The sequence below is a fragment of the Taeniopygia guttata genome, chromosome 1A (genome assembly GCF_048771995.1).
Source record: "Taeniopygia guttata chromosome 1A, bTaeGut7.mat, whole genome shotgun sequence".
NCBI lineage: Eukaryota > Metazoa > Chordata > Aves > Passeriformes > Estrildidae > Taeniopygia > Taeniopygia guttata.
In genome coordinates this window covers 33,077,934-33,102,325 of record NC_133025.1, presented here as the reverse complement: position 1 = coordinate 33,102,325, position 24,392 = coordinate 33,077,934, and the positions used below count along the sequence as shown (strand labels likewise).

The window sequence follows — 24,392 nt, the reverse complement described above, 5'->3', positions numbered from 1 at the left end:
TCAGTTGAATTGCTGATTGTCTCAGTAAAGTTACAAAATCTCTAGATTAATTGTTTTCAGTACCATGAAGCAAAAATGCCAACCCTTCTGCCTCCTCCCCAGATAACTCCAATCCTATAAAATGAAGAAAGTGCATTTTAGATTTTCCCTGGAAAAATACTGTTGCACTATCTCAATGTGCAACACTTTCTCTCCCAAAGAGACGTAGTGTTTTTTCAACACACAAACATTAACAGCCAGGCAGGACACTATGATCTATGGAGATCTGCACTTTTAAACTCAGGAAGTACAAATCAACCTATTTCTCATTAATCTTATCTCAAAAATCTAGTTGATGAGACATACTCTTAAGTTTATTCATTTTTTTAGAAAGCTTTTCCCTCCTCCAGGACTGCTGGTATTCGCTGCTTAGATCAAACTGCCAAAGTCAGCCACCAGGTTATCTGTTAACTACTTCTAGGATTAAGACATTCTTCTCAAATTATGTTTATAGGCTGCTCCCCTCCCTTTCTGCTCAAGTCCAGACCTCTGGTGTTTAAATTATATACTGTGCTAAGCATCTAATCTCATCAATACATGAGATCTCTTCTTGCCCTCCTGTTTTCTTTTTATTCTGAAATAGATGGGTGCCGTATGAGTAATCTCTAAACACAATTTCTTGCAAAATGGTATAATTTTAGTTGGGTCTCTAATGCACCTTTCTAATCTTAGCAATACCACATTACAATTGGCCTCTTCAGCTCTGGAAAAGGGATCTCATCAGCGTGCTTGACACTGCTGGAGTAGCTTCAGTGGATTTAAACATCAGGCTTATATACCCAAAGAGCTTGCTTGGCTTTCTGACAGCTGCCTAGCAGGGTGCAGATGGTTTTAGTTTATTCCCCATTTACCACCAAATGATTTTGCCCTTAAAATTAATAGAAGAAAAATATTTGGAAAGTGATAGCTGGTTGTTAGATATTACTTTTAGTGTTCCTGTTCATGTTTTTTCTTTTCTTTCCCATATGCACTTTTTCTTGTGATCTTGCAGGACTGTGAAGTTATGATTCAGCAAAGTGCTGAAGGTGAGAGCATGGCTGTGCTGATTCTGTGGCTGCAGTGACAGCCAGGACCATGTCCTGGGTGTGCCTTTGGATGGGGTCCTTAGCTTGGTCAGCTCCATGGCAGCACCCCAGCTCTGGGGTCACCGTCATCATCTTCAGGTGGGAAGAAATAGGTGGAATGCGTGGTTTTGGGAGCAACACAGGGATGGGCTCTAGCAGGGGGATTCAGTGTTTGCCCCAGACATAGTTTTGGGATACAGCATATGGGTGAGGAAACTTTTCAAACGGGTTTTCAAGGATGGGAGTGTATCCTGTGTCTGTGGTTTATTGCTTTTGTGGATATCCAGCCTCTTGACCCAGATCATCCCAAGGCTGGAGAGAAGGCGAGGGTTTTGATTCTTAAAGAATTGACAGCATCTATTGAAATTAATTCCATGTGGGGAAGTAAGCACTGTCTCCACATAGTAACACTCAGTGTGGAGAATACTGCTGAGTTTGAGCTCTGAGTCCAAAAAAATGCTTGAAGGCAGAACAAATGTTTCATGGGGTTTTGAAGATACCACAACCCATGAGAAAGCTAAGGCTGCATGAATGTGTTTTGTATAACCCATGAATGGAAAAAAAAAAATCTCAAAAGGCCTTAGACTTTTCACATTCATATCACTCTCAAATGAGTGCAAGTGTGGTTTTTGCAGTCATTCCTCCTTTATGAGAGGAGAATGAGTGTTATGAGAATATACCTTTGCCTTCTAGCTGGATGTCGTTGAAGTCTAATCTCTAAGTTCAGATGGGCCTTTAGAGCACCAGCACCAAGCTCCAGAGAAGTGCTGACAGACATTACCTCTGCAAGTCGTGTGCATTTTCCCTCTCCCTCTTTCAGACAAGGAGGTTCTGAAAGTGTTTTGGCCAGAGTTTGAATGACTGACTTCTTCAGTGGCATCAGGAAGAGTGATTTCATTGATTTCCCAGAGCTAAACAGATTCACACCATCTGGGAAGCTGACACAAAAGATTTACTGTGAAAAAGGTGCATGATAGTTTTACTATTTTCTAATGCTGTTTTATTCTTATGAGATGAGGGTCTGGACAATGGAAATTCAAAAGGCTTCTTTTATAGTCTTTTTTACAGGGCTGCATAGATGTAAGTTTAGACTCCATCCAAAGGCTCAGCTGCATTTTTTACTCAAACTCAACCCAACAGGAGCAGCCAGTGCAGCAGGATGAAGCCTGATGTCACTGTAGGTTGAAATTGAACATTGGCTTTAATGAACTCCTCCATTTCAGGAAGCTGCTTGTTTTGATAAGTTTAATTATAATATGATCTATAGGTGAGGGATCAGGTTTGGGCCACAGTCTCCCGTGCCCTGATGCTGACATCTGCCTCAAATCAAAAAGACCAGTGCTGGTGAACTTCCCAAGAAGCTGCTGTCTTATTTGAAATACGTGTCCTTGCTGTCTGTGACATAAGTGTACTCACTAAGCAGCAAGTCTCAGCTGACATGGTTGTTTTCCACTAGGAATTTAAAATACTCCATGTAGCTTCTTCAAGTGTTTTACCCCAGAATTTACTGTGGTCATGCTGGTGTCGCTGTATACGCTGCTGACTCTGCCTACTGCCTGCTCAGCTGAGGCAGCTCAGGTGGCTCAGCTGTCCTTTGGGTGAGGCTGCAAACTCTGCATCTCCTCCAATATCTGTTGTGACCATTGATGCTGTTCCCCTCACTTTTTAAATGCTATACCACAGGCTGGACAAACCATAGGTAAATACAAAATGATAAAAAGTATAAGGGACAACATGACTCTGTATTTTTGCCTTTTATTTCCATGTTTTAGATGTGTACTTAGATGTGTGTTTGAGGTTTGAACTGACCATATAACATTTCCTTGCAGGTATGTGACAACATTGTATAGAGGGACTTCAGAACATAGGATCATAGAATGGTTTGGATTGGAAGGACCTTTAAAGGTCATCTCATCCAACCCCCAAACACATGTGACCTTAGTGCTCCTAATATACTAGGGACATCAAAGAAATTATAGTGGATGGGAATAAATACCTCTAAGATCTTAGTTTAAAATTACCTGTGCTGGTTTTGACAGGGGTGTAATTACTTTTCTTCATAGTAGCTGTATGGGAATAAGTATTGGATTTGTGCTGAAAACTGTGGAGAATACAAATCTGTTGTTGCAGAGCAAGGCTTGCCCAGCATCAGTGCCTTTTCTGCTTCTTGTGCTGCTGTGCCAGAACGTGGGCTAAGGATATACAAGCAGATGGGAGGGGACACAGCTGGGACAGCTGACCACAGCTGACCAAAGGGATATACCATACCATATGACATTATCTTCAGTCTGTAAAATCTCGAGGGAGATGACAAAAGGGAGACACACATTTGAAGTGATATCATTTGTCTTTCCAAGTCACCACTATGCATGAGGGACCCTTGTTTTCCTAGAGATGCCTGAACACCTGCCTGCCCACAGGAAGTAGTGAATGAATTCCTTGTTTTACTTTGCTTCCATAGGCATTTGCTTTACCTATTAAACTGCCTTTATTTCAGTCCATGAATTTCCTCACTCTTACTCTTCTGATTGTCTCTTCATTTCACTGGGGAAGAGTGAGTTGTGTAGGGCTTAGTTGCCAGCTGGGGTTAAACCACAATCTTACACTAGCCTTTAATGAGTTGCATTCAAGGGTCAGGTGTAGGAACCCATTGCTTCAGGCAATGGGTTGTGCTGGCTCTGAAGGGACATGACTGTCTATACTGACCCTGTCCCGCTCTCAGTCTGCATTTAATTGTTCCTGTGAAAGTGGGACACAAAGCCTTAATCTTATTCTGGATTTTATGCACTTACATTGTGTATGTGATGAAGACAACTGACTTATCTGTCTTTGGAGACATATCTGGAAGGAGTGCAGGGGTTAGAGCAATTGCTCATGAGTAGGAGTGCTCAGCTCTACAATGTAATTGGAAGCGACCCATATTCACTCTTTTTGAGCTAAGTTAACATCACTGTCTCAGCTTCCTGAACAGTCAGTAGGGAGGGATGAGTGATTTATCCCACCCAGCTTAGACCCATATTTTAGGAAGGAAGGAATTGCCCTCTGGCTGATGAAAACCTTAGATGAGACATCTAAGTTTTAAATGACTAAAACTTGGTGACACAGATCTCTGCCTAAATGCAGAAAACATGTTAATTTGGTTACTCTTTAGATCTTTAACTGAAGAAAAACATGCTAACTTTTCATCAACACCAAATGCTTTACTTTTTTATTTACTACTATCCCACTACTTCCTGGGGTCAGCCCTCCTTAGCTTGTGGGAGTTTATCGCAATTGAAAACACACTGTGGCCACTCTAGTTCAGTCCTTTTCACCTCCATAGATTATAAGGACACTCACTCATTTTACTGATGCTTTCAAAGTGTCTTGAACCACCCTTTGTGCACAAGGTGGGGAAGAACAGGCTATCCTAAAGGTTTGCACTGCTGACATTATTGCAGGGTCCTGTTGCTGAGGGATTCTGTCTCTTGGAGCAGGGAATCCTTTGGACTTCTGTCAGTAGGAAACAGAGAGAGACATTCACCTAAAGTGACTGTAGCTGTACCTCCCTATGCATCATCTTCCCAGCAGTGTAAAATCATGTCTGTACATCTCAAACACCCATTGCAGAACAGAGGGTCTGGTGCAGGCGCTTCAAATTATAGAAATGAGAAGTTCTCAGATGAAGGTTGGCTTTTCTTGGCTTAGTTTCTACTGGATAGCTTTACTGAAACCCACAACAATGGGTGAAAGGGAAACCTCATGTAAACCGAGGAATGGTTACTTCTGAATAGTTTATTGATCTGTTACCTAATTTTTAATTTTCTAGAGTAGCTCACAGCCATACTTAAGCAAACAACAGAATGTTAAGTTTACTAAGAGCTGTGTGTTAGCCTCTGAATTTCCATAAAGAAAGCAAACAGGTTGTGTAAATAGAACAATATCAGCAGCTTTTCATCTCAAACAGGTTATGTGAGCAGGGGCAGAGTTCCAACCTGCTGATACTCTTTGAGATGCCCTCTGCTCTGCTCTGGATGTGGGCATGTGGCTGTTTTTGAACACTTTTCATATCCAAGCAATTAACCAAACTTCAGAGTCCTGGATGTAGTTTCCATTTAGAAAAGACAAACTGAGTTGGGCATTTCTTGTCTTAAGCCTGCTCTTCATGAAGAGCACCCTGACTCTGGTCTTCTGAGGAGAGCAGGAGCAGAGCCATGCACATCGTCTTTGCTCATAGATTTAGTCTTTGTAGTCAGCACTTTGGCAAAAAGCATTCTTGCCAAGCTTTCTTCTGTCCATGCTCATAGTGCTTTTTGCCCCACTCTGTCTCTCTTTTCTCCACTTCTGTTTTTGTCGTGCTGCTTTTCTTTGGCACATAATTTACTAAATTCATTAGGTTTTGTGTATGAAGCAGAGGTTGCAACTTTAACTGGTCTTCATTTCCATGAAATATTATCCATGAAATTATCCCTAAAACTCATTGCCATAAGCCACTCCAATTTCACCCACCTCCCCATCACTGTTTTCTTCCTTGCATATCATTGTGTGCACTCTGAACAGTGCCTATTTAGCTTCGTGATTTGCAGGTTTTTGTGTTACCAGAAAAGCCATTACTGATCCATGACCAATTACTTTTGGGGCTGCATGTCCTAAGAGTTTATTTAAGGCTTTGAGAGTCCCAATAATGTAGAGTTCAGAGAAGTGCAAAGGTAAATCTGTGCACTACAAGCTGATTTTAGTCAAGCCCTCTTGGGGAAAAGGCAATAGTAGATAACCTCTACAGGTCAAGGCTAATTCCCAAAAAGAATTGAAATAGCCTTGAAGTTGTTAAGGGAAAGGGGATAGACAGAGGATTATAAATACTTCCTGTGTTCCATAGGAAATGAAATCTGCCTATCTTCCTTTCTTAAGCCTATTTCCTATTGAAATCAAGCACTATACTATTTAGTTGTGTGCATTGGTTAAGAAAGATGGGGACTCTTCATTCAAAACACACACATATATAACCAAATCAAAGCATTTTGTGTCAAATTCTGATAGAAGGAAGACAGCTTTCACTGCTAGCACAGACAATTAAGTGCTGATGAAACAATTTAATTCTAAAGATTTTAGTGGAAAACAAGTCTTCCCCCAACCTCTGAATAATGATGCAAGGAAACTTATTTATGAAAAAAATGTCCTTATTGGTCTGGATTATGAAAGGTTTCTGACTTTCATTCCGTGCTGTGCAATTGCTGTGTTGTTGTTGGAAATACAATATACCACTTTGCTGAGTGTGCTAGGGACATAAGTGATGAAGAATCACCAACAGCCTTTGAAAAAATGTCTTTTTGTGTTTTTTTTTTAAGCATTAAAAATACAAGATGCAGTTATGATCCTGCTGTATAGTTACACATTCCCAAAACCAGAGATGCATCTTATGACTGTAAACTGCTTGCAAGAGTGAGAGTAGGGTTTGTGTAATGGCCACCTGCAACACAAGTTCTATGTCATTAGTTTTTGCCACACAGAGCTTTGTTTAGGGCAAGATCCCTTTCTCTCTGCAAAGATGTAGGGTAATTTATTGACCAGTCAGTGGTACCTCTAAGGCCTGTGGGGACTATAACTGGACAGTGAGATGGATCTCGAGGGTGTTGCTTGTAACACAACAGCCATATGTGGGGACATCAAAAGTCTGGATCATGTGGGGAACTCCAGAGGATGATATTCCCAAGGGCTTGAATCTCATTGACTTTACTGTCTGTTGTGATAAAAATACCAAACCTAAACCATCCCAAACTGTGCACATTATGAACCTTTGGCAAAAAGAATCTTATTAACCCTTGGTAGACATTAATTTGTCTTGTATCCAAGTGCAGCTGCAATCTAGGAGCAGTAATTTCTTGTGAACACCTCCTGAGCATATCAGGCCTCATAAATCCCCTATCTTATACTATGATGTAGCTTCAAAGACAATACTCTGCTGTTATGCAGGACCAAAGCAACTCCTTCAGTGCATCTGCTGAGCTGATTTGTTTTCAAATGCTGATTTAAATTTTACTTTTTATTATGTGATATTGCTAAAACTATGGTTTTATGGCAAATGTGTTCCAGTTCAATAAAAATGTGCTTATTTTTTTTCCTCCTCCCTGAACTAAGAAAAAATGCCTTGAGGGACTATATATGTTTAATAGATTTTCTGAATTAAAACACCCTTCAATTAAAATAATAATCTTTGGTGGTCCCACATAATATTTTCTAGCTGACATTCATGTATAATGTAATGTAATCTTGTTTTTTTGATGGGACTTCTGTCTTTCCTAAATTTCCTTTCTGGCTAATTAATGTTTCTGCCTGCTATTGATATTTCAGATCCACCCAACTTTCATTTGTTATTTTCTTTCACTGTTTATTTTAATAGCATGCCTTAATGTAGCATATGTTTGGATTCCAGCTCCAGTTTTACCCTAGCCATTATTAACAATGTAAAGCTCCTCCTTTATGTGACAATGCTAATGTTTTTAGCTGTGCTTTATTAGCCCCATGTCAGTAGGGAAGGACTGTTAAGGCTTGTTTCTTATCTGCTAATGTTTCAATTTCCCCTTTTTCTAACAGATAAAAGCTGACTGTAATCCCATGTGGCAGGTTTGGGGCACAACCATCTGCAGTCTCATTTTAGAGTTTAAACAGGCAGATTGCTTCCCACTTAAACTGCTGCCACAGTAGACTGCTATCTTCAGGGTAATCATAATTACATTCATGTATCTTCAGAGGATGCTAATTACAGGAGGATGCTTTCTTTCTCTTGAATACAGGAATAAGTGCACTGCAAGTTTAGAGCAATTAAGGAGGGAGAAAGCATTAAATCACAGGTGGGAAGGAAAGAACTGAGAAACATATCCAATATGCCAAAAAGTTGTTTGAATGGCAAAGGGAAGTAAAATGTGTGAAGAAAAAAGACATGTTAAACCTTATTGTCACATGGAGGTGAATCAGTTGAGAGCAGCAGAGGTCATCATTCTAACTGAAGGACATGAGGATGGTTGGAACAGCAACTCGGCTAGAGCAGAACCTGCATGCCAGGGACACCTGGAAGCAAAGTGGAGTGCATGCTCAGGACGGCTTCCCTCCTTTTGCTCTTATGAGTGAGGCGGGATGGCAGGAGGATCAAGGTTTCCCCATCACTAGCATGTCCTAGCATGGCATAAAGCCCACAGATCCTGAAGCCAGGCAAGGAGAGCATTGACCTATATTGATTCTGCTTAAGAGTCTAGATAGCAAGGATCATAGGATCATAGAATAATAGAACCGTTTGGGTTGGAAAGTACCTTTAAAAGCTACTTCTTTCCGACTTCTTGCAATGAGCAGGGATGTCTTCAATTAGATCCGGTTGTTCAGAGCTCTGTCCAATCTGACTTCCAGTGTTTCCATGTCTTTATTCTTCAGACAATGTATTTAACACACAATGACACACATTCATTTGGCTGAGCAAGTAGGTACAATAAATCACAGAATCACAGGATGGTTTGGGTTGAAAAGGACCTAAAAGATTATCTAATTCTAAGTGCAATGCCATGGGCAGGCACACTTTCCACTACACCAAGTTGCTCAAAGCCCCATCCAACCCAGCCTTGAACACTTCAAGGGATTGAATATCCGCAGCTTCTGGGGACAACTTGTTCAATAAAGTTTCAACTGGTAGTATTTCTGAAAAGAGGAGGTATGAAGCAACTGGACTTTTCTTTGTGCAAAAAACTACATGCTTGTTCTGGTTTCATCGAAAGACAGGGTTTTCTCAGTAACTGTGAGGGTGCAGAGCCTGGAGCCATGTGATGTGTCCATGTTGTCATTCTATACCATGCACACCATCACTTGTGGGTGGAGTTAAGAGATTCTCACTTCTGAGAAGGAAGGGACTGCAGTCAGAGTAAAAGCAGGTGCACGGGGGTCCGGCTGCCATTTTGTTAGTTGTCTCACGCTCATGCTGCATCAGGCCAGTGGGTGAGCAATTTGCATGTAAAACACCCTCTCCCTTGTACACTGTTGTTAATCAATATTGTTGCTGTTACTGTTTATTTTCTTATCTCACTGCTGTTTCCAATAAGTTTTTCTTAGCTCATAATCTCTGCCTTTTGTCTCTCTCACTGGAGGGGCCTGAGGGAGGGAGCAAGCATGTTTTTCCTAAACCATGACAGTGCTTAAATACTTCTGTATATTTAAAAATTAATGTAATCACAAAGATGGTGGGACATCTAGAAAGGAAAAACGGAGAGGCAAAATTCTACGTCCTTGTATGCAGAGGTGCTGGGGTGAAAAGCATCATTCAGGCTTCAGGTGAAGTGTGAGGCATGACAAATGTGACTCCCCGTGTGTGATCAGGAGAACACGTTGCCATTGCTCTGGGTCGTGTTTCTAATAATGACCAGACCAGATGGTTTGGTTTTGAAAAGAGCTATGGACAATTAAATAGCTGTGCAAGGCACTGGCAGCACCAGCCTTCAGTACTTTCTCCCCATATTTACGTGGATGAGATGTAATGGCAGAGGAAAGCAAAAACAGAAACTTAGTATGACACCTGCCACAGGCATCTTGGATAAAGCAGTCTTGGCTGCTAGAGAAATGCAGGCCTTGATCCTGCAGAAGCCAATTAAATTTGTACACACAAATAGTTTCACCATGGAATAAAGCATGCAGAAATTTATAGGGAAATTTATTCCCTGGGAAGGGAAGTGGAAGTGAAGCAAGCTGGAGGAATGACTAAGTAGGGGGGAGTTAAACACTGAGTAGCAAAGTTGAGCTACTTGGCTGACCCATCAGGTGAGTGGGTTGCAGCTGCAGCATCACATCAGATAAAATAACAGGAAGAGCCAAGTGATGGCACACACAGGGAAGATGACCACCAGGAAAACTGAGCACTGGAATGATCTTTTAATACCACTAAGCAGAGTGACAAAGCAGAAGAGGACATACAATGTGATGAATGCTATTACTCATATCTGACTCAGGACTGAATGGGTGTTGTTACTTAGTGCTTTTTTTGTCATCTTATTTTGGTTATTTTACAAGTAACTGAGGCCAAAGGAAACATGTCATAAAGCCCTTGGGAAGACAGACACTGAGTGAAGTGGAGAGTCTGCAAATGAGTGAACACAAAGAATGAGTAAACCTACACATCTCAGGAAATAATAACTGCACAATCCCCTTAGGTGAGAGAGGAATGGTTGCCAATATGAATCAATGGACATGCACCACAGATGACTTAATCAGATGATGGAGGTGACTGTCCCATTCTGCTCTGCACTTGGATGGCTTCACCTTAAGTCCTGTGTGTAGTTTTGGGCACTATAATATAAAAAAGATATCAGTCTGTTAGAGTGTGTTCAAAGGAGGGCCAAGGAGGATGGTGAAGGGCCTTGAGGGGAAGCCTTATGAGGGGCAGCTGACATCACTTGGCTTCCTCGGCCTGGAGAAAGGAGACTGAGGGCACACCTCATAGTGGTCTTCAGCTGCCTCATGAGGGGAAGCAGAGCGACAGGTACTGATTTCTTCACTCTCATGACCAGGGCTGGCATTCTAGAAAAGGTCATGAAGCTGGGTCAGGGGAGGTTTAGGTTGGATATCAGAAGATTCTTCACTCAGAGGGTGGTCAGGCCCAGGAACAGCTCCCCAGGGAAGTGGCCACAGCACCACCCTGACAGAGTTCAATAAATGTTTGGGCAACACTCACAGGCACATGATGTGATTCTTGTGGCTGTTCTGTTGCAGGGCCAGGAGCTGGACTTCGATAGTCCTTGTGTGTCCCTTCCAACTCAGGATATTCTATCATTCTATGACTTGAAATATCACTGTAACAGGCCAAGAGACCATGAAGAGAAATGAAGAGAATCCTGCCAACTTACCTGTGGCAATCTTGGAGGTAGCTGAGTTTTAATACAGTTTCCTGAGCTCTTCAGTTTGTGCCCCAGACAGCAGACACTAGACATATCCCTGTGTCTGCTGCTCTGAGTACCTGCTCTTTCTAACCTAACGCCTGCAAAATGGAAACTCCATGAACTTGGATGCAAACTGCAATCTTGCCTAAGAAGTGAAGGCCTGTCATCTTGGTGGACCCCAAGAGGCAAATCTGAGACCATGAAACAAAACTCCCTATCAGTCTGGCCTGTGCTATGGTGTTCCCTGTCTGGTGGGTACTTGCTGGTCCCCAAGTGTGCAGTTTAGCCCTTAGCTCAAGGGCTCGACCAGGAATGGGTGTCATCTTTTGCGGAGCCTCGTAAGATGTGTAATTCTGCTAAGTGCACACCCCTGGGGCCCTTAACAGCAGATTAACTTCTCAGGCACGTGCCTGTGGTCCTGGAACAAAAAAAAAAAGACAACTTGCATGCAAAGATTTTACAAATTTGGTCATCATGACCAAACTTTATTACCCATTTTATGGAACTGTGAAAAAGTCTAGGAATCAAGCAACATGGGGATCACAGAGGCTATTATGTTTATTGTGCTGAACAGACTGTGATAAACCATTAAAGGAACATTTTCAACAAGCAAGCGATTTGAAGTACAATCATAGACAGCAACTCTACATGAAGAACAAAGCAAAAAGTTAGAAGACACTCAAAAGGAAAAGTAAACTGTAGTTCAACATCTTGAAGCAATTTTTTTTTCCTGCAAACACACCTCTCTTGCAGAAATGGTAGAAGAGTTACATGTCCAGTCATAGTTAGCAGTGACCAATGATAGCAAAGAACAGTCGTATAAAATTTATCTCCCACAAAAATAAACTATATATATAAAAAAATTTTATGATGTTCTCACTGACTCAATGGCCACATGCAATTTTTCCATCTGAAAAAATGAGGTATAGTAGGCCCTAAGAGGTAGTAATGTGTTTTGATTGTACTACAATATATAGAAAATGTAAGATTCAGTTCATCAGAGTGGTAAGTCTCTCAGAGGTTGAAGAGTGACACACAGAGAACAATTATTTCTGTGTCATCCACTGAATACCGTGGCTTTAAAAATGCAACAAAACCCCTCAGACCCCAAAAGGGACTTGCTAAGGCTTGATTTGATGCCCTTTGAAGTCAGCAAAATTCCTGCTACTGCCTTCAAGTGACACTGGATTTGGCCTGTTAGAGCTACTTATAGCTAGGATTATTTCTCTTTCACTTGATATTATCATGTCTAGTTACAATATTCCAATCAGCTCTTTCCCAGTAATTCCTGCCACTGACCCCTGTGCAGTCTTTCGTGGAGGTCCGTATTTCTTGACACTGCCTCTTGGAAGAAGCCAGTAAGTCGTTATCCTTAACTGCACTTGGCTCCATGCTAAAGCCATACCAACAGATGCCTTCCTGAGAAACTACCCCTGGCCCAGTTATTAATACAATGGTACAAAGTACTGACTAGGAAAGAGAGGAAGAAGGGAAATAAAACAGAAATAGAGAAAATGAAATTGGAGGTGGGGGAGAAAGAAAGAACAACAAAAGTGAGAGAGGGGAGAATAAAAAACCTCTACATAAGAAGCATTTAAAATAAATCTGGCTGAAACATATTACAAAATCACATTTGTGTAAAATACATGAAAATACTTGTCAAGTATTTTCTTACAATCTACTAATTTTTTTTTTTAAAACACATATTTGTGATTGCATTATGCAAAAGCTGAGCTTGTTGCTTCCCACCTACAAAGCTTCAAGTTTCTTTGAAGGTTTTTTTTGTTCATTTTTTAAGTTTTTAATACGAAAGTAATTTAAAATGTGTTCATTTTCCACAAGTTATTTTACAAAAATAATTTTGAATTAGGGATTAGTTGCAGTCCTAACTGTTTCAAACGTCTCAAAACTGATGCTGAAAGTAACAAGTTCATTCCATTTAAAGTCTGGAGGTAGGTCTTTGTCAATCAATTAGTCCATTTCTTTAAACAATTCATTTGAGGTACAAACTTGGACAGTAATATTTAAACTTTACAGCTAAATTTTTTCTGTCATGTAGTGTCCTTGAAGAAAATTATCCTCACAAACCTATCAGCAATTCAATACAAAAATATATTCAAGTTAACAGTACATTACACAGAAGTCTAGCAGAGAATAGAGTAAGTACATAAACAAAACAAAACCAAAACCAAAAACCCACACACAAAAAAAAAAAGAAAAAAAAAACAAGTGAAAGAAAAACACATAGTCATGCTGAAACACAAAAAAGACATTGCTTCCTTAACTGCAAAAAAAGGTTGAAATAGAAAAAAGGGGAAAATGCAGATACTCATGATTATCTACCCAGTAAAAATTTCCTGCATTGAATGTGTATAGCAGCATGTATTTATCAGTCTGTTGAGTTATTTGTAAAAATCAGAGGTAGTATTGAATAGTGGGGTAATATTGCATTTGGTGCTAAAAGTGCTGCTTTGAGTGAAAAGATGGAGAAATGCCACTGGCACAGAAGTGCTCAGTGAACCATCCTATGTCAAAATACATTGCTTAATGTAATGTATGAGCTTAGCTGAGGTACATGGTGTTCATTCTTACATTGTGACTGATGAGTAATGAGGAAAGATTCAGTTCTTTCAAAATACTGGTACAGGGCAAGTGGAATTAGTAGAAACTAAGCAAAAATCTGGATTATTTTTGTTCAGATAAATTTATAATTAATTTCTAGGTACCTTTCTGTATGTTTTAAAATACTTTTATCAATAAAGACTTACTCATTAATGGCATAAGAGTGGTGTCAGTAATTTTTGTTTCTATAGAAAACTCCTGGCTCTAAGAAAGCCACCTCCCTGGCTTCCTATTATCAAGATGATAAGGACTGTTAATTTGGTTTACTACTGCTTGTGCTGATATGTTTGTATCTATAACTATACAACGTATCTTTGTCTTTCTTCCCTTTTGCAAAATGAAAGTACCTTTTTCATGTTGATTTCTTTCTTCTGATTACCAGCTGAACAAAATGAAAGATCAGCTTTCATTTTGTTTTTCCCCAAATAATAGTAAGTCTTAAAAAAAAAAAATCAAGTACAAGTCTACAAGAAGGTTACAAAAGAAAAAGAATAGTATCTATCCCATATCTTTGGTGTTCTAAAACAGGGAGTTCACTAAGTAGGGAGTGGGTTGCTGGAAGTGTTGCAAGGCATAAGTGTTATACACCCAGCCTTTCCTATTTCAATGCCCATTATAATGACTATTTTACAAGTTTCTTGTTTATACGCAGTGCAGTGAATGACATAAACCTGATTTGGAGCTCTTCTTGACCCAGTCACCCTTACTTAGCAGCTCAAACTATTAGTAGGTTAGGAAAAAAGAAAACAGTAATTAAAAGTTGCATCGTTAATCTGTGTCCCCTTTGTGTTACAGCAGTTTTTCACTAGACCTGGGACTGTGAAGGGATTACAAAGAAGATGATTAGTCAAATCCTTTTTAAGGTTATGTGATTTTTTTTCCCCCCAGGCAAAAGTGGAAAGACCATGGCAATAGAAAGTGGTCAAGGCAGTGTCTTCTCCCTTCAAAAGACCCAACTGCTGATGAGGTAGAAATTGCATGGTGTGATCTCCTAGTCTTCTTCTGCAGATTCTTGTGAGGACGTTTCTTCAGTCTCTTCCTAGAAAACAAAAATAGGAATGATAAATACCATGGTGACCATGCACCTTAGGTTGCCAGTTCAGTTGTCCCTCATGCAGCTGACAATTACCTCTGGTGCTAATAAAATGCCCTTCACAACTCCTGTGACGCCTTGAAGAGCCACCTGGGGGAGGAAGGAAAGGTACCCTTCTCTCTGATCCCCCCACCTTGCCTTGCCTTTCTACTACGCCAGGAGATGTCAAGAAAAAGCATTCTGTGCCATGCTTTGTCATGGGCCTCTTACGGCCAGCAGGCATGGGCAGCTAGAAAATGGAAACATTTTGAGCACATATCCAATCCTAAGCAGTTGCTCTGGGAAGCCTTTCCCTCCTCACTGGCCCTAGTGCTGCTTCATGTTTGCCTTCAGCAAGCTGGACCAAATGTGATGTTCTTATTCTGCTTTTTAAGCAACTGTACAGTACCTTTCAGGACATAGGTGGTGAACTGGGGGCAACTAACATTTCTAATAAAAGGGGCTGTCAATGAAAAGCTGTTTTTTATCAAATACTGAACATCGTCACCTAAGACAGCACGTGAAAAAGATCTAGGAAGAAGAGGAATTCACCCCCTCAGCCGACTGAGACCTTTGAAGAATGACCAGCTTAAAACAGTTTATAACAGTCTTCATACTTTAATAGATTTGATTTTCCACATGGCTTCATTTTGTCTGGGTGGCTAACTGACACAATTTATAACTCTCTTCCTTTCCCAGGCCACTACAGTACACCATTCAGCAAAGCTTGCCTTAAAGCTTGCCTGCCGCATACGACCAAACTTCCATTCATTAGTGTTTGAAACACCTCAGCTGTGAAGGGCTCCTAAATGCTACCATGTGTGACACTGCTGCAGAGGAGAGGCATCAAGGAAAAACACAGTGCTTTAATCATAGGCCACTTCTTACTGCAATCCCCTTTCAAAAGGTTTCGACCTTCCCCTGCACCTCCCTGCAAGAAAAAGCTGAAAAAAAGCTGTAAATCCAGGGAATAAACATAACTATAAATGAATGGATGACAGCTTAAAAAATATAACCATAGCAGCATCAAGCCATGAGATTTCACACTGGTTTTGTTTAGTCTGCTTTGGGTTATGTGGGAAAAGTGAAAAGCATGAAGGAAATGCTCCCCCCCTCTTCCTTCATGCCCCCACCCCTGCTAAAGCTTGGGCCTCAGATATTTAGGCCAGTAGGTTTATACCTCTTGACAAGGAAACAGGCCATGACCCTGAGGTACTCTCTTGAGCATCAGGCACAAAGAAAGATGTAGCATGATCAAAGCCATGGATGGAGCAGAGAGAGCAAAATCAAGTGTCAGCCACCCTCTGACCTTGAATTTTCAATTCTTAAATTCCAAATGACACTGAATTATCATACAGATGAACAATTTTTTCCTCACAACTACTGTCCAGTTGTAGCTGGTTATATTCACAGCACTGCAACAAAAATGATTCTCAACTTATGAAATGATCATGCAAATTTTACTCTGTCTCTGGTGGCACTGGGTAAACTGAGCTCATACTCCATCAAATCCCATTAATGCATAATGCATTTTTCCTGCTTATCTTCTGTGCAGAACAGGACTGTCACACCATTTCAGTCAAGAAGAAAAATTGTATTTTCAGGCATCTACCGGAGGGCTAATTTAGGCTGCATGTGGAGAGAAACAGCAAAGTATGTCGGTTTGAGCCTTAGTAATTCAGAACTCAGAATGATTGCGGCAAACCCCAGTTTTGCCTCCAAGCCAAGTATTTCAGTTAAAAAATTACTACTGTGGGTTCCGTGCTCTTAACATAATACAGGTAGACATGTTTTGGTATTTGATGATGATCATGTGTTGAATTTCTTAGAGCACTGTGGTCAGCCCTGAGCCTCTGATTATCATTTCCTGGAAGACAGCAGTACACGTGTGGGTGCGGAGCGGCAGCTCTCTTTGTTTTATGCTTGGCTTGTCAGGAGACTGCTGAAACCTGATGAAATCATTTTTCCATGAAGGTAGACTTCCGATCACAAAGTAAGACTGATGGGGGAGAGGGAAAGTATGTGAAAGGACATACTTCAGAGCTCAGCCAGGGTGGCCACAAGAGAGCTCTTTTTAGTTAAAAAGTTGTCCACTCTAGTGATTTTTACTATGAATCTCACAGTATTTTTTCTTCCTAGTGACCCTTGCTGCAGTGACCGAGAAAATTAATGAGAATCTCTTTCTTCATATTTATGTATGTTCATGTAATGAAGGAAGTTTCTCTCACCTGCACACGTATGTGCAAATATGTATACCTGTTGTACTGGGAAAGATGAGAAACTAAAAATCAAGCTAAAAATCAACCCCCTCCCCCTGCCAAATATGCAAATGATAAGCTAATTATTAAAAAAAATATTTGAGACTGACCGACTTCAAAATCACATCAATGTTGGGAAATACTTTTTTCATTAAGAAAAGCTTTTCAAAGGAATCAGATTGTTCATTCCTTGCAAAAGCCTACAATACCTCAACTGCAGATGAGTGGTTTTAAGCCAACCTATCATGTAAGCTTCTTGTCAAGACAATGATGGAGACATGACTGCTGATCTGAAGCTCTTACAATTCAAACAAAGGGATACTATAAATCAGACATATATGCAGGGAGGGCCCCAAAGGAAGAAGTGAGTAGGGGTTCTGAAAGACAAAATACAGGTGGTGTATAGTGCAGGAACAGAGAGGGATTTTTTGCACTTGTGAAAAACTGGTTGCAAATATCAGAAGGTTGTGCAGCTGGGACCCTCAACCAACCTCTGCCGCTACAGTTCCCCTCACTCCCGCTACACAAAGATGGAGGGTGGGGCAGGCATTTTGAAAAATGTGTGACCTTTAGAAGTTGGAAACCGGCTCTGTGCTGACTCACTTCAGCCAGAGATTCACTGAAGTGCTGGCACTGTCAGGGCACAGGATACCTCAGGGGAAGGATGCTTATCAGTAGTAAGCACCCTCCAGGCACTTTAAATTCCTCACAGACCGGCCAACATTGATGGCACAGCCATGTGTCATAGTTCCGGAGTCAAAAGTTGAAGGAGGAACTGGGCCTAGAATGAAATACTTTTTAAGTCCAGATGTGCTTCCAATAAATTCGAAGAGAAGGGAACAAATTAAGAAGGAACACATGGTCATTAGAGCAGACATCAGAAATCCAAGTCACTCAAAGTGTGATAGCCATGCAGAGCATAAATTCAGCAACACTATCACAGGATGCACCCAGCCAAGAAGTGAAAGTTTCGGGTTACAGGGCATCTTTAACTGAGGTCGTTCACTTTAGTTATGGAAGCAGAATGGTGACATGTATTAATTGACCATAAATGTGCATCGACCCAGTTTTGCCTTGAACTGCTACTTCCCAGGTTATTTGTTTTCTGCTACAGCAAACTAGTGAGAGGTTGGGCCAGCAGACTGCAAAGAGAAACCTGAGAAAGCTTCAAACCAGGTTGGATCTGGCTAACAGGGAAGCCGCAGCCATGAAAAGCTCGGGGAGAATAGGACAAATACTTGAAGAACAGGGTGAGTACTCATATCCATAACTCAGGCTTTGCTCCTGCTGCTATGACAATATCCTATGTGACTCCCCATGCATCCATGCGTACATCCCCATACATGTATCCTCAGGGGCTGATTGGCACAGGGACCTGCTGCAGAAGCAGTTTTACTTAGCACATGCTGTCCTTGGTCATCCACGGGTCCCACGTCCTGAGCTGCTACAGGACATAGCACCACGTTGTATGGCAAAGGCAGCACACTGAGCCATTCCCACCCACCGCTGCTGTAACTGCCCTGTCAGGCAGGCAGTCATAGGGAGCTGGTGTCTCTCCCAAAACAGGGCTGGAAAGTGGCTTTCTCCAAAGCTCATAAAGGACCCTTTTCCTGAGGGGCATCACTGGCAAGGGGCTGGCAGATGTGGACACCAGCCTGGACCCTCATTCTCACTGAGGTTGGCCTCCCGCAGGAATGAAAGGACAAATACTTTGCAGTGACTCACAGCAGGTATCTGCCCTCAGAAGGTCTACTCTGTTGTTAGTCCTGATTTAACACTGGTGAAGGTAACAAAAAAGGAACAGGAGCCAGGACCGTAGGTTTCATTTAGAAGTGCTGTCTGCAGCCAGTATGTTTACTTGGGCTAGCCAACACAAGACTTGAAAACACGACAACCTTGGTGGGATCTGGTTGCCTGAAGATAGCACCTGAGACTGTTTTATCTCAGTTTTATCCCTGTTTTATCCCTGGATATCTCATCTGGTAAGATAAGCCAGAAAGGTGCTGGTCTCCTGTGCCATGCCCTCCTCCTCTGTGTGGATCCCTGTGATCCCCTGGGACACCCAATGGCCACAGACTAACTGTGTCAAGATGTCTGGCCCCATGAACCCCCTCCAGAACCATGAAGTTGAATCTGCTTTGGAAGTCTCGGTGCTATGGAAAAACAAACTGGTGTCAGACTCTTTTCAGTGCTGCCCAGCAACAGGATGAAGAGAAATGGCCATAAACTAAACAACAGTAAGTTCCACCTCAACATGAGGAGGAACTTCATTACACTGAGGGTGGCAGAGCACTGGAATAGGCTGCCCAGGGAGGTCATGGGGTCTCCCTCTCTGTAAACTTTCAAACCCCACCTCGGCATGTTCCTGTGTCACCTGCTCTAGGTGACTCTGCTTTGGCAGGGGTGCTGGACTGGATGATGTCCAGAGCTCCCTTCCAGCACAAATTATTCTGTAATTCTGTGATTCACTGCTAAACCTCAGAGGTGGCACCATCCAGAATGGATGTGTGCCACAAATGATTGTATTTAAATATCAACGTCTTTTCAGATCAAAGTCACCCCCTGATCCCAAGAGACTTCTTTCCCATGACATCCTGTGCAGGTGAAATGTAATTCTACCTGCTGGCCAAGACCTCCATTTGGTGATCCACATTTGGCTGGTGCAGGCTATTTTTTCTAGAATTACAAGCAGCCAGTAACATCCTAGTGGCCTGAAGAACAGACATACTTGTTTTGGTCCTTGTATGTCCTCTGCATTCTTTTTTTTGTGGACCCCCACAAACTGGTAAAAACAAAATCTAATGATGAAACAATTGCTGGTAGGAGCATTCCCCCACCTGTAGCAAGGTAAATGTTTTTTCTGTTCTAATACCCTGGGCAAAACTTCAAGATTAAATGTCTTGGCCCCATGAAACTCACTGGCAATTCACTTTTTTCACCTTCTGCTCATGAATTTCTGACCTGCAGATTAAAAAACTAAAACCCATTTTGAAACGAACTGCAGGATCACAGTAATGCTACATATGGAGTCTCTGAATTTGCTACAGCTTTTATTTTATAATGAAGTATTAACTATTGGCACAGATTTTGCTGGCTGCTTTTTAAGCCCAAGAGGGTATGCTTGAATAGGTATGTCAAAAAGAACTGCTGACAAGAGCAACTTGCAAACTGTGGACCATTGTCTGCTGTTAACATGTCTGAAATCTCCTGGCATGCAAGCTAATATTTTCAGAGGAGTCCCTGAAATATAGAGATAGGAATAGATGGCTTCTAGAGCAGAGGCCAGGGCCCTGACTCTGCCCAGCTGAGACAGTGCCATCCTGACTGCACAGCCAAAGCACCAAACCGCTTTAGAAATCCTTACAGCACTAACAGACACTCAGCGTAGATTTGTTCTGCGTGAAGATTAGGATGGGATCCGCTGCTTCGAGCTCTTCACTCTCTGCAAAGCACGCTAGTGAGCTCAGTGACAGATGTCACTCAGCAGTAAGGCAAAGTTTAACTCCAGAAGCTGGATTCGGAACTCAAATTGTTGCAGATATACTTCACATGTCACAGTGAAAGGCTTTATTAGTGCAGAAGAGATCACCATGACCACATACAGAAAAGGCCATGACCACATACAGGGCTAACTGCTGGATTAAAAAAATTATTTTAAGGAATTATTTCAGTATAGAAACTGTCTCTAAATGCATATAAGTCAACCAGACCACAAGCAAGCAGTTGCTGTGCACTACAACTTCTAGCATGCTAGAAGGAGCACAAATCCTTTAGCTTGGTGCCTAACAGGACAGTTAAAAACTCTGGCTACAGAGCAGTTCTGAGACCCCCTGCCTTCTCCTACCACTGTTTCTGCAATCATTGACTAAGTCATGGGACAGCCCTGGGGGCAGTGAGCAGGCAGGTTCCCCCCCAAGGAAGTACAACTTTCAGTACTTAAATGACATAAAATATAAGCAAAGAGCCAAATAGAGTGATGCAGCTGATGGGGCAGTTTGGGGTTAAGATGTAGGGACTAGAAACCAACATTCTTGCTTTAAATGTGTAAGTTCCTATTGACCTAGCCTCTAATAGCCCACTTTGTAATGTAAAGATGTAGGCCTTCAAAAGACCACAGATTTGGCCACAGCAGGATGGCACAGCAATTTTTAAATACCAGCAAGCAGCCATGCTGAGCTGGTGCTTAACTTTCCCAGTGCTCAAGTGCTTGCTGGTGGCATGTGCAGAGCTGCCTAAGGGCTATAAAATATCCTAAAGATCAATTTGACTTAGTGATGTCCTCAAAGTTTTCACACTTGGGAAGGCAATGTGTAACAGACAGCAAAAGTAAGACTTCTTAATTTTAATAAAATTGCATACATGTATGCAATAGCACTGGGTTGGAAATTCACACATGGACTTGTTTTGAAATGCCCATGCTCTCTGATCTGAAGTAGGTATTCAAGATGGTTTTCTACCTTCAAGGAAGAAGGCTCCTCCCTAAACTTTTGTGTATGGAAGATGCATCTTTTTTTCTGTTAAAATCAGTCCACTTTTATATAAATAACCAATTGCTCTGTGAAAGACAGAAAGGGAGTAGAGAAAATAAAGCCAGAAACTGATGCTATCCTGCAGGTCACCAGCCTGTGGTTTTTTAGCTGCATAGTTAGTAAGCAAATTAAGTGTGTCCTCTCCTTTTACGGCTGGACTAGCACTGCTTGACTAGCAAAAAGGCTGCTCATGGGGATTACTGGATAATTCACATCCCCAGCTGTTGGAGGAAGCGAACTAGCTGAGGCAGCTGAGTGAAGTTGCTGGGGCTGTGCTGGGATTCAGCTGGTAGAGGTCAGAGAGAGTTAACCATTCTTATACACACAGAAACCACTTCTACAGATCCCCTTCCTCTGCTGGAGGAAGTGTCCTGCCAGGCTTGGCCAAGTTCTGGTCCTTAAGCAATAGGTTCAGATAACTGGAGGGGACCAAGACATTACTTAGGAGGATTCCCACAGGACAGGACATGACAGGACATTCCTCTTTAAGTTAGAACAGCTTACTTAAAATATAGATTCAAGTCTATTCTTCCTGTTAGATTAAGGGGAATATAAAACATTTCTCTATCTCCTAGCTTATCTCCCACTAGGAGAACTGTTTGATATAATGGAGTGATAATGAATCACTCTGGTTACTTTGAAAGAAAGGGCTTATCTGACACAGGAGTTTTAAATCCAGGAGGGCTCACACTGAGAACTTCCAGAAACAGGAATTAGGCTGACTGACATTTAGTCAAAGCCGAAATGTAACTGCCTTAGGTTTTGCCTTTCAATTTCTCTTACAGATGATCTTGAATGAACCTCAGCTTTAGGTACCCAAGTTTGCCATGGATTTTAATGCAGCCCTGGAATTAACTCAGCCATGAGGTTCCTGCAAGGCAGCAAGTCACTCAGTGCCAAAGCCTGTGTGGCTGAAGCCTTTGAAATTGAGACTCAGCTGTCTAAGTTACGTCAGGCCAGATTTCTTAAACGCGTTTTGGCATCTGAGTACAGCAAGTGCCTTTTTGACCTAAGCAGGTCAAAACACTTTGAAAAAATCTGTTCCCCATGTGATTAAAAGGAGACTGAAAATCTTCAGCAAAATTTCAGTACTGGTCAGAAGAAATTTGCAGGAAACACTTTAAAGTCTGCAAAGCACAGACCTAAAGTGAAAATGGTGCTCGAAGCAATTGCGGGTGCTATGCAACACTGACAGAGATGTATTTTGTCTTGGAGAGCTTCAACCCTACAATATATAAACATTTCTGGTGGGAAGGAAACAAAATATTAAGAAAAAGAAGGCAGTGGTGCTGTTAGAAACATATACAACTGTGCTGGACTGACCCCAACTTTGAGAAGCTGCTCTTACAAACCTCTTGTGGATGCTGTAAACTGGAGGAATGGTAAACTGTTCTGCATTCACAGCCAAAATCCAGACTGGATCATAAGGCAAGAAGAGGCTCTAATAATAGTCTCTAATCAACTAATATTTGTATCCATAATTAGATGAAAGACCAAAAGAAGGTGGATGCCAACCTTAAAAATCCTTAGACTTGCCTAGTTCACTGAAATGCTGTGGATGACTGTGTTAGCTCTGCTTTCTTCTGGCACTGGAGATGGAAAAGCCCAAAAGGATACTGGAGCCCACACAGGTAAACCTGAGCAAATCTGCCTTCCCCTTGAGCCCTTGAGGTACTTGAAACAGCACCAGCTTCTCTGCATATTTTATTCTGAGTGGCAGAGGAAGGATTACAGCAATGGTCTCCCAGAATGGGGTAGGGAAACACTACAGAGGCTTTGAAATGTAAGTTAAACCCACATCATTTACTTTTACCTCTCCCTCCCCCCCCACCAAATATTAAGCATGAAGAGGAAAATAAAGTAAAGCTTGTTATATTTCTATTCTCTTTTTTCTCCCCCTAAAAATGACCACTTGTTACAGACAGGAAGCAACTGCCAAAAGTTGTTCACCTTCAATCCTTTATGACTTAAAAAAGCATTGTGGACCTGACCATGAAGCCACTGGCAAGAATAGTTTGGGAAGAGCTATCTATCTACAGCGATAAATAATAAAATAAAGCATCTTCCCTTTTGAATCCCAGCTGAGAGATTTTGCCAAGTGATCAAACTTGTCTGAACCTCGGAGCAGCAGCTTTGAAGTAATAAGAAAGAGATTGAAAACTTGCAGCCAAGAGCCGCACACACCTCATTAGGGTCCAGCCATGCGGGGAGGCCAAGCAGCAGCCGCTGGGCCCAGCCCCACGTCCCCGCTGGAGAGGGGCTGTGGGAAGGGGAGATAAAAGCGCCTTTCACAGTGGAAGTGCACTGGTGACATTTTTACGAGCGCCAGCCCCAAGGCTGAGCGGCCCTTGCCATGCTTCCAGCCGCTGGTGCAGCCTTGGCAAGGCAGGGCACGTGGGTTCTGCTGCCGCCATCCTTGTTCTCCACCTCTCCCCTGGTTTTTCTCATCCCTTGATTTTGTTTCTGAAGGAGTAAGTTTAACATACAGGGCTCTACCTTGCCCTGGCCATTCTCAGAAAAGCCCTCCAAAATGAGAAACATATTTCTTAAAGATAGTGAGCCAGGCTCCCTGAGCTGGTTCAGCACACAGTATAATTCAGAAAATGATTTTTAACAACAACTACAACAACACACCAAAACACAAAACGAAACCAAAAAACAAAAACTTCCCAACCAAATCAAAACAAAACCAATAAAGCTTAACAGACTTGTAAAATGCTTTTAAAAATGGCTGAAGATTTTGATCATGGATTTTGCCACACAGACACTATCAAGGCGGCGTGCTTCCAGCAATGCAGAGTATTTAACTTAGAGAGTTGAAGTTCTGGGTTTAATTTTCAGTTTCAGACTAAACAGCAGGTCTGCAGTGAAAGGCAGGCGACAGCTCCTGAGCACAATGGGGCAATGGAAATGCTTCT

The 24,392-nt window shown here is 41.8% G+C and overlaps 1 protein-coding gene across 1 annotated transcript in view; it reads right to left on the bottom strand.

The window, feature by feature from the left end:
- Positions 1–11,448: 11,448 nt before the first annotated feature.
- Positions 11,449–24,392, bottom strand: part of HMGA2 (high mobility group AT-hook 2) — a 110,198-nt gene continuing 97,254 nt past the window's right edge. Inside the window, exon 5 of the mRNA XM_004176091.6 lies at positions 11,449–14,654. Within this exon, the coding sequence (XP_004176139.1) occupies positions 14,607–14,654 (48 nt within the window). The 3' untranslated portion in view covers positions 11,449–14,606. The remainder of the gene's footprint in view (positions 14,655–24,392) is intronic.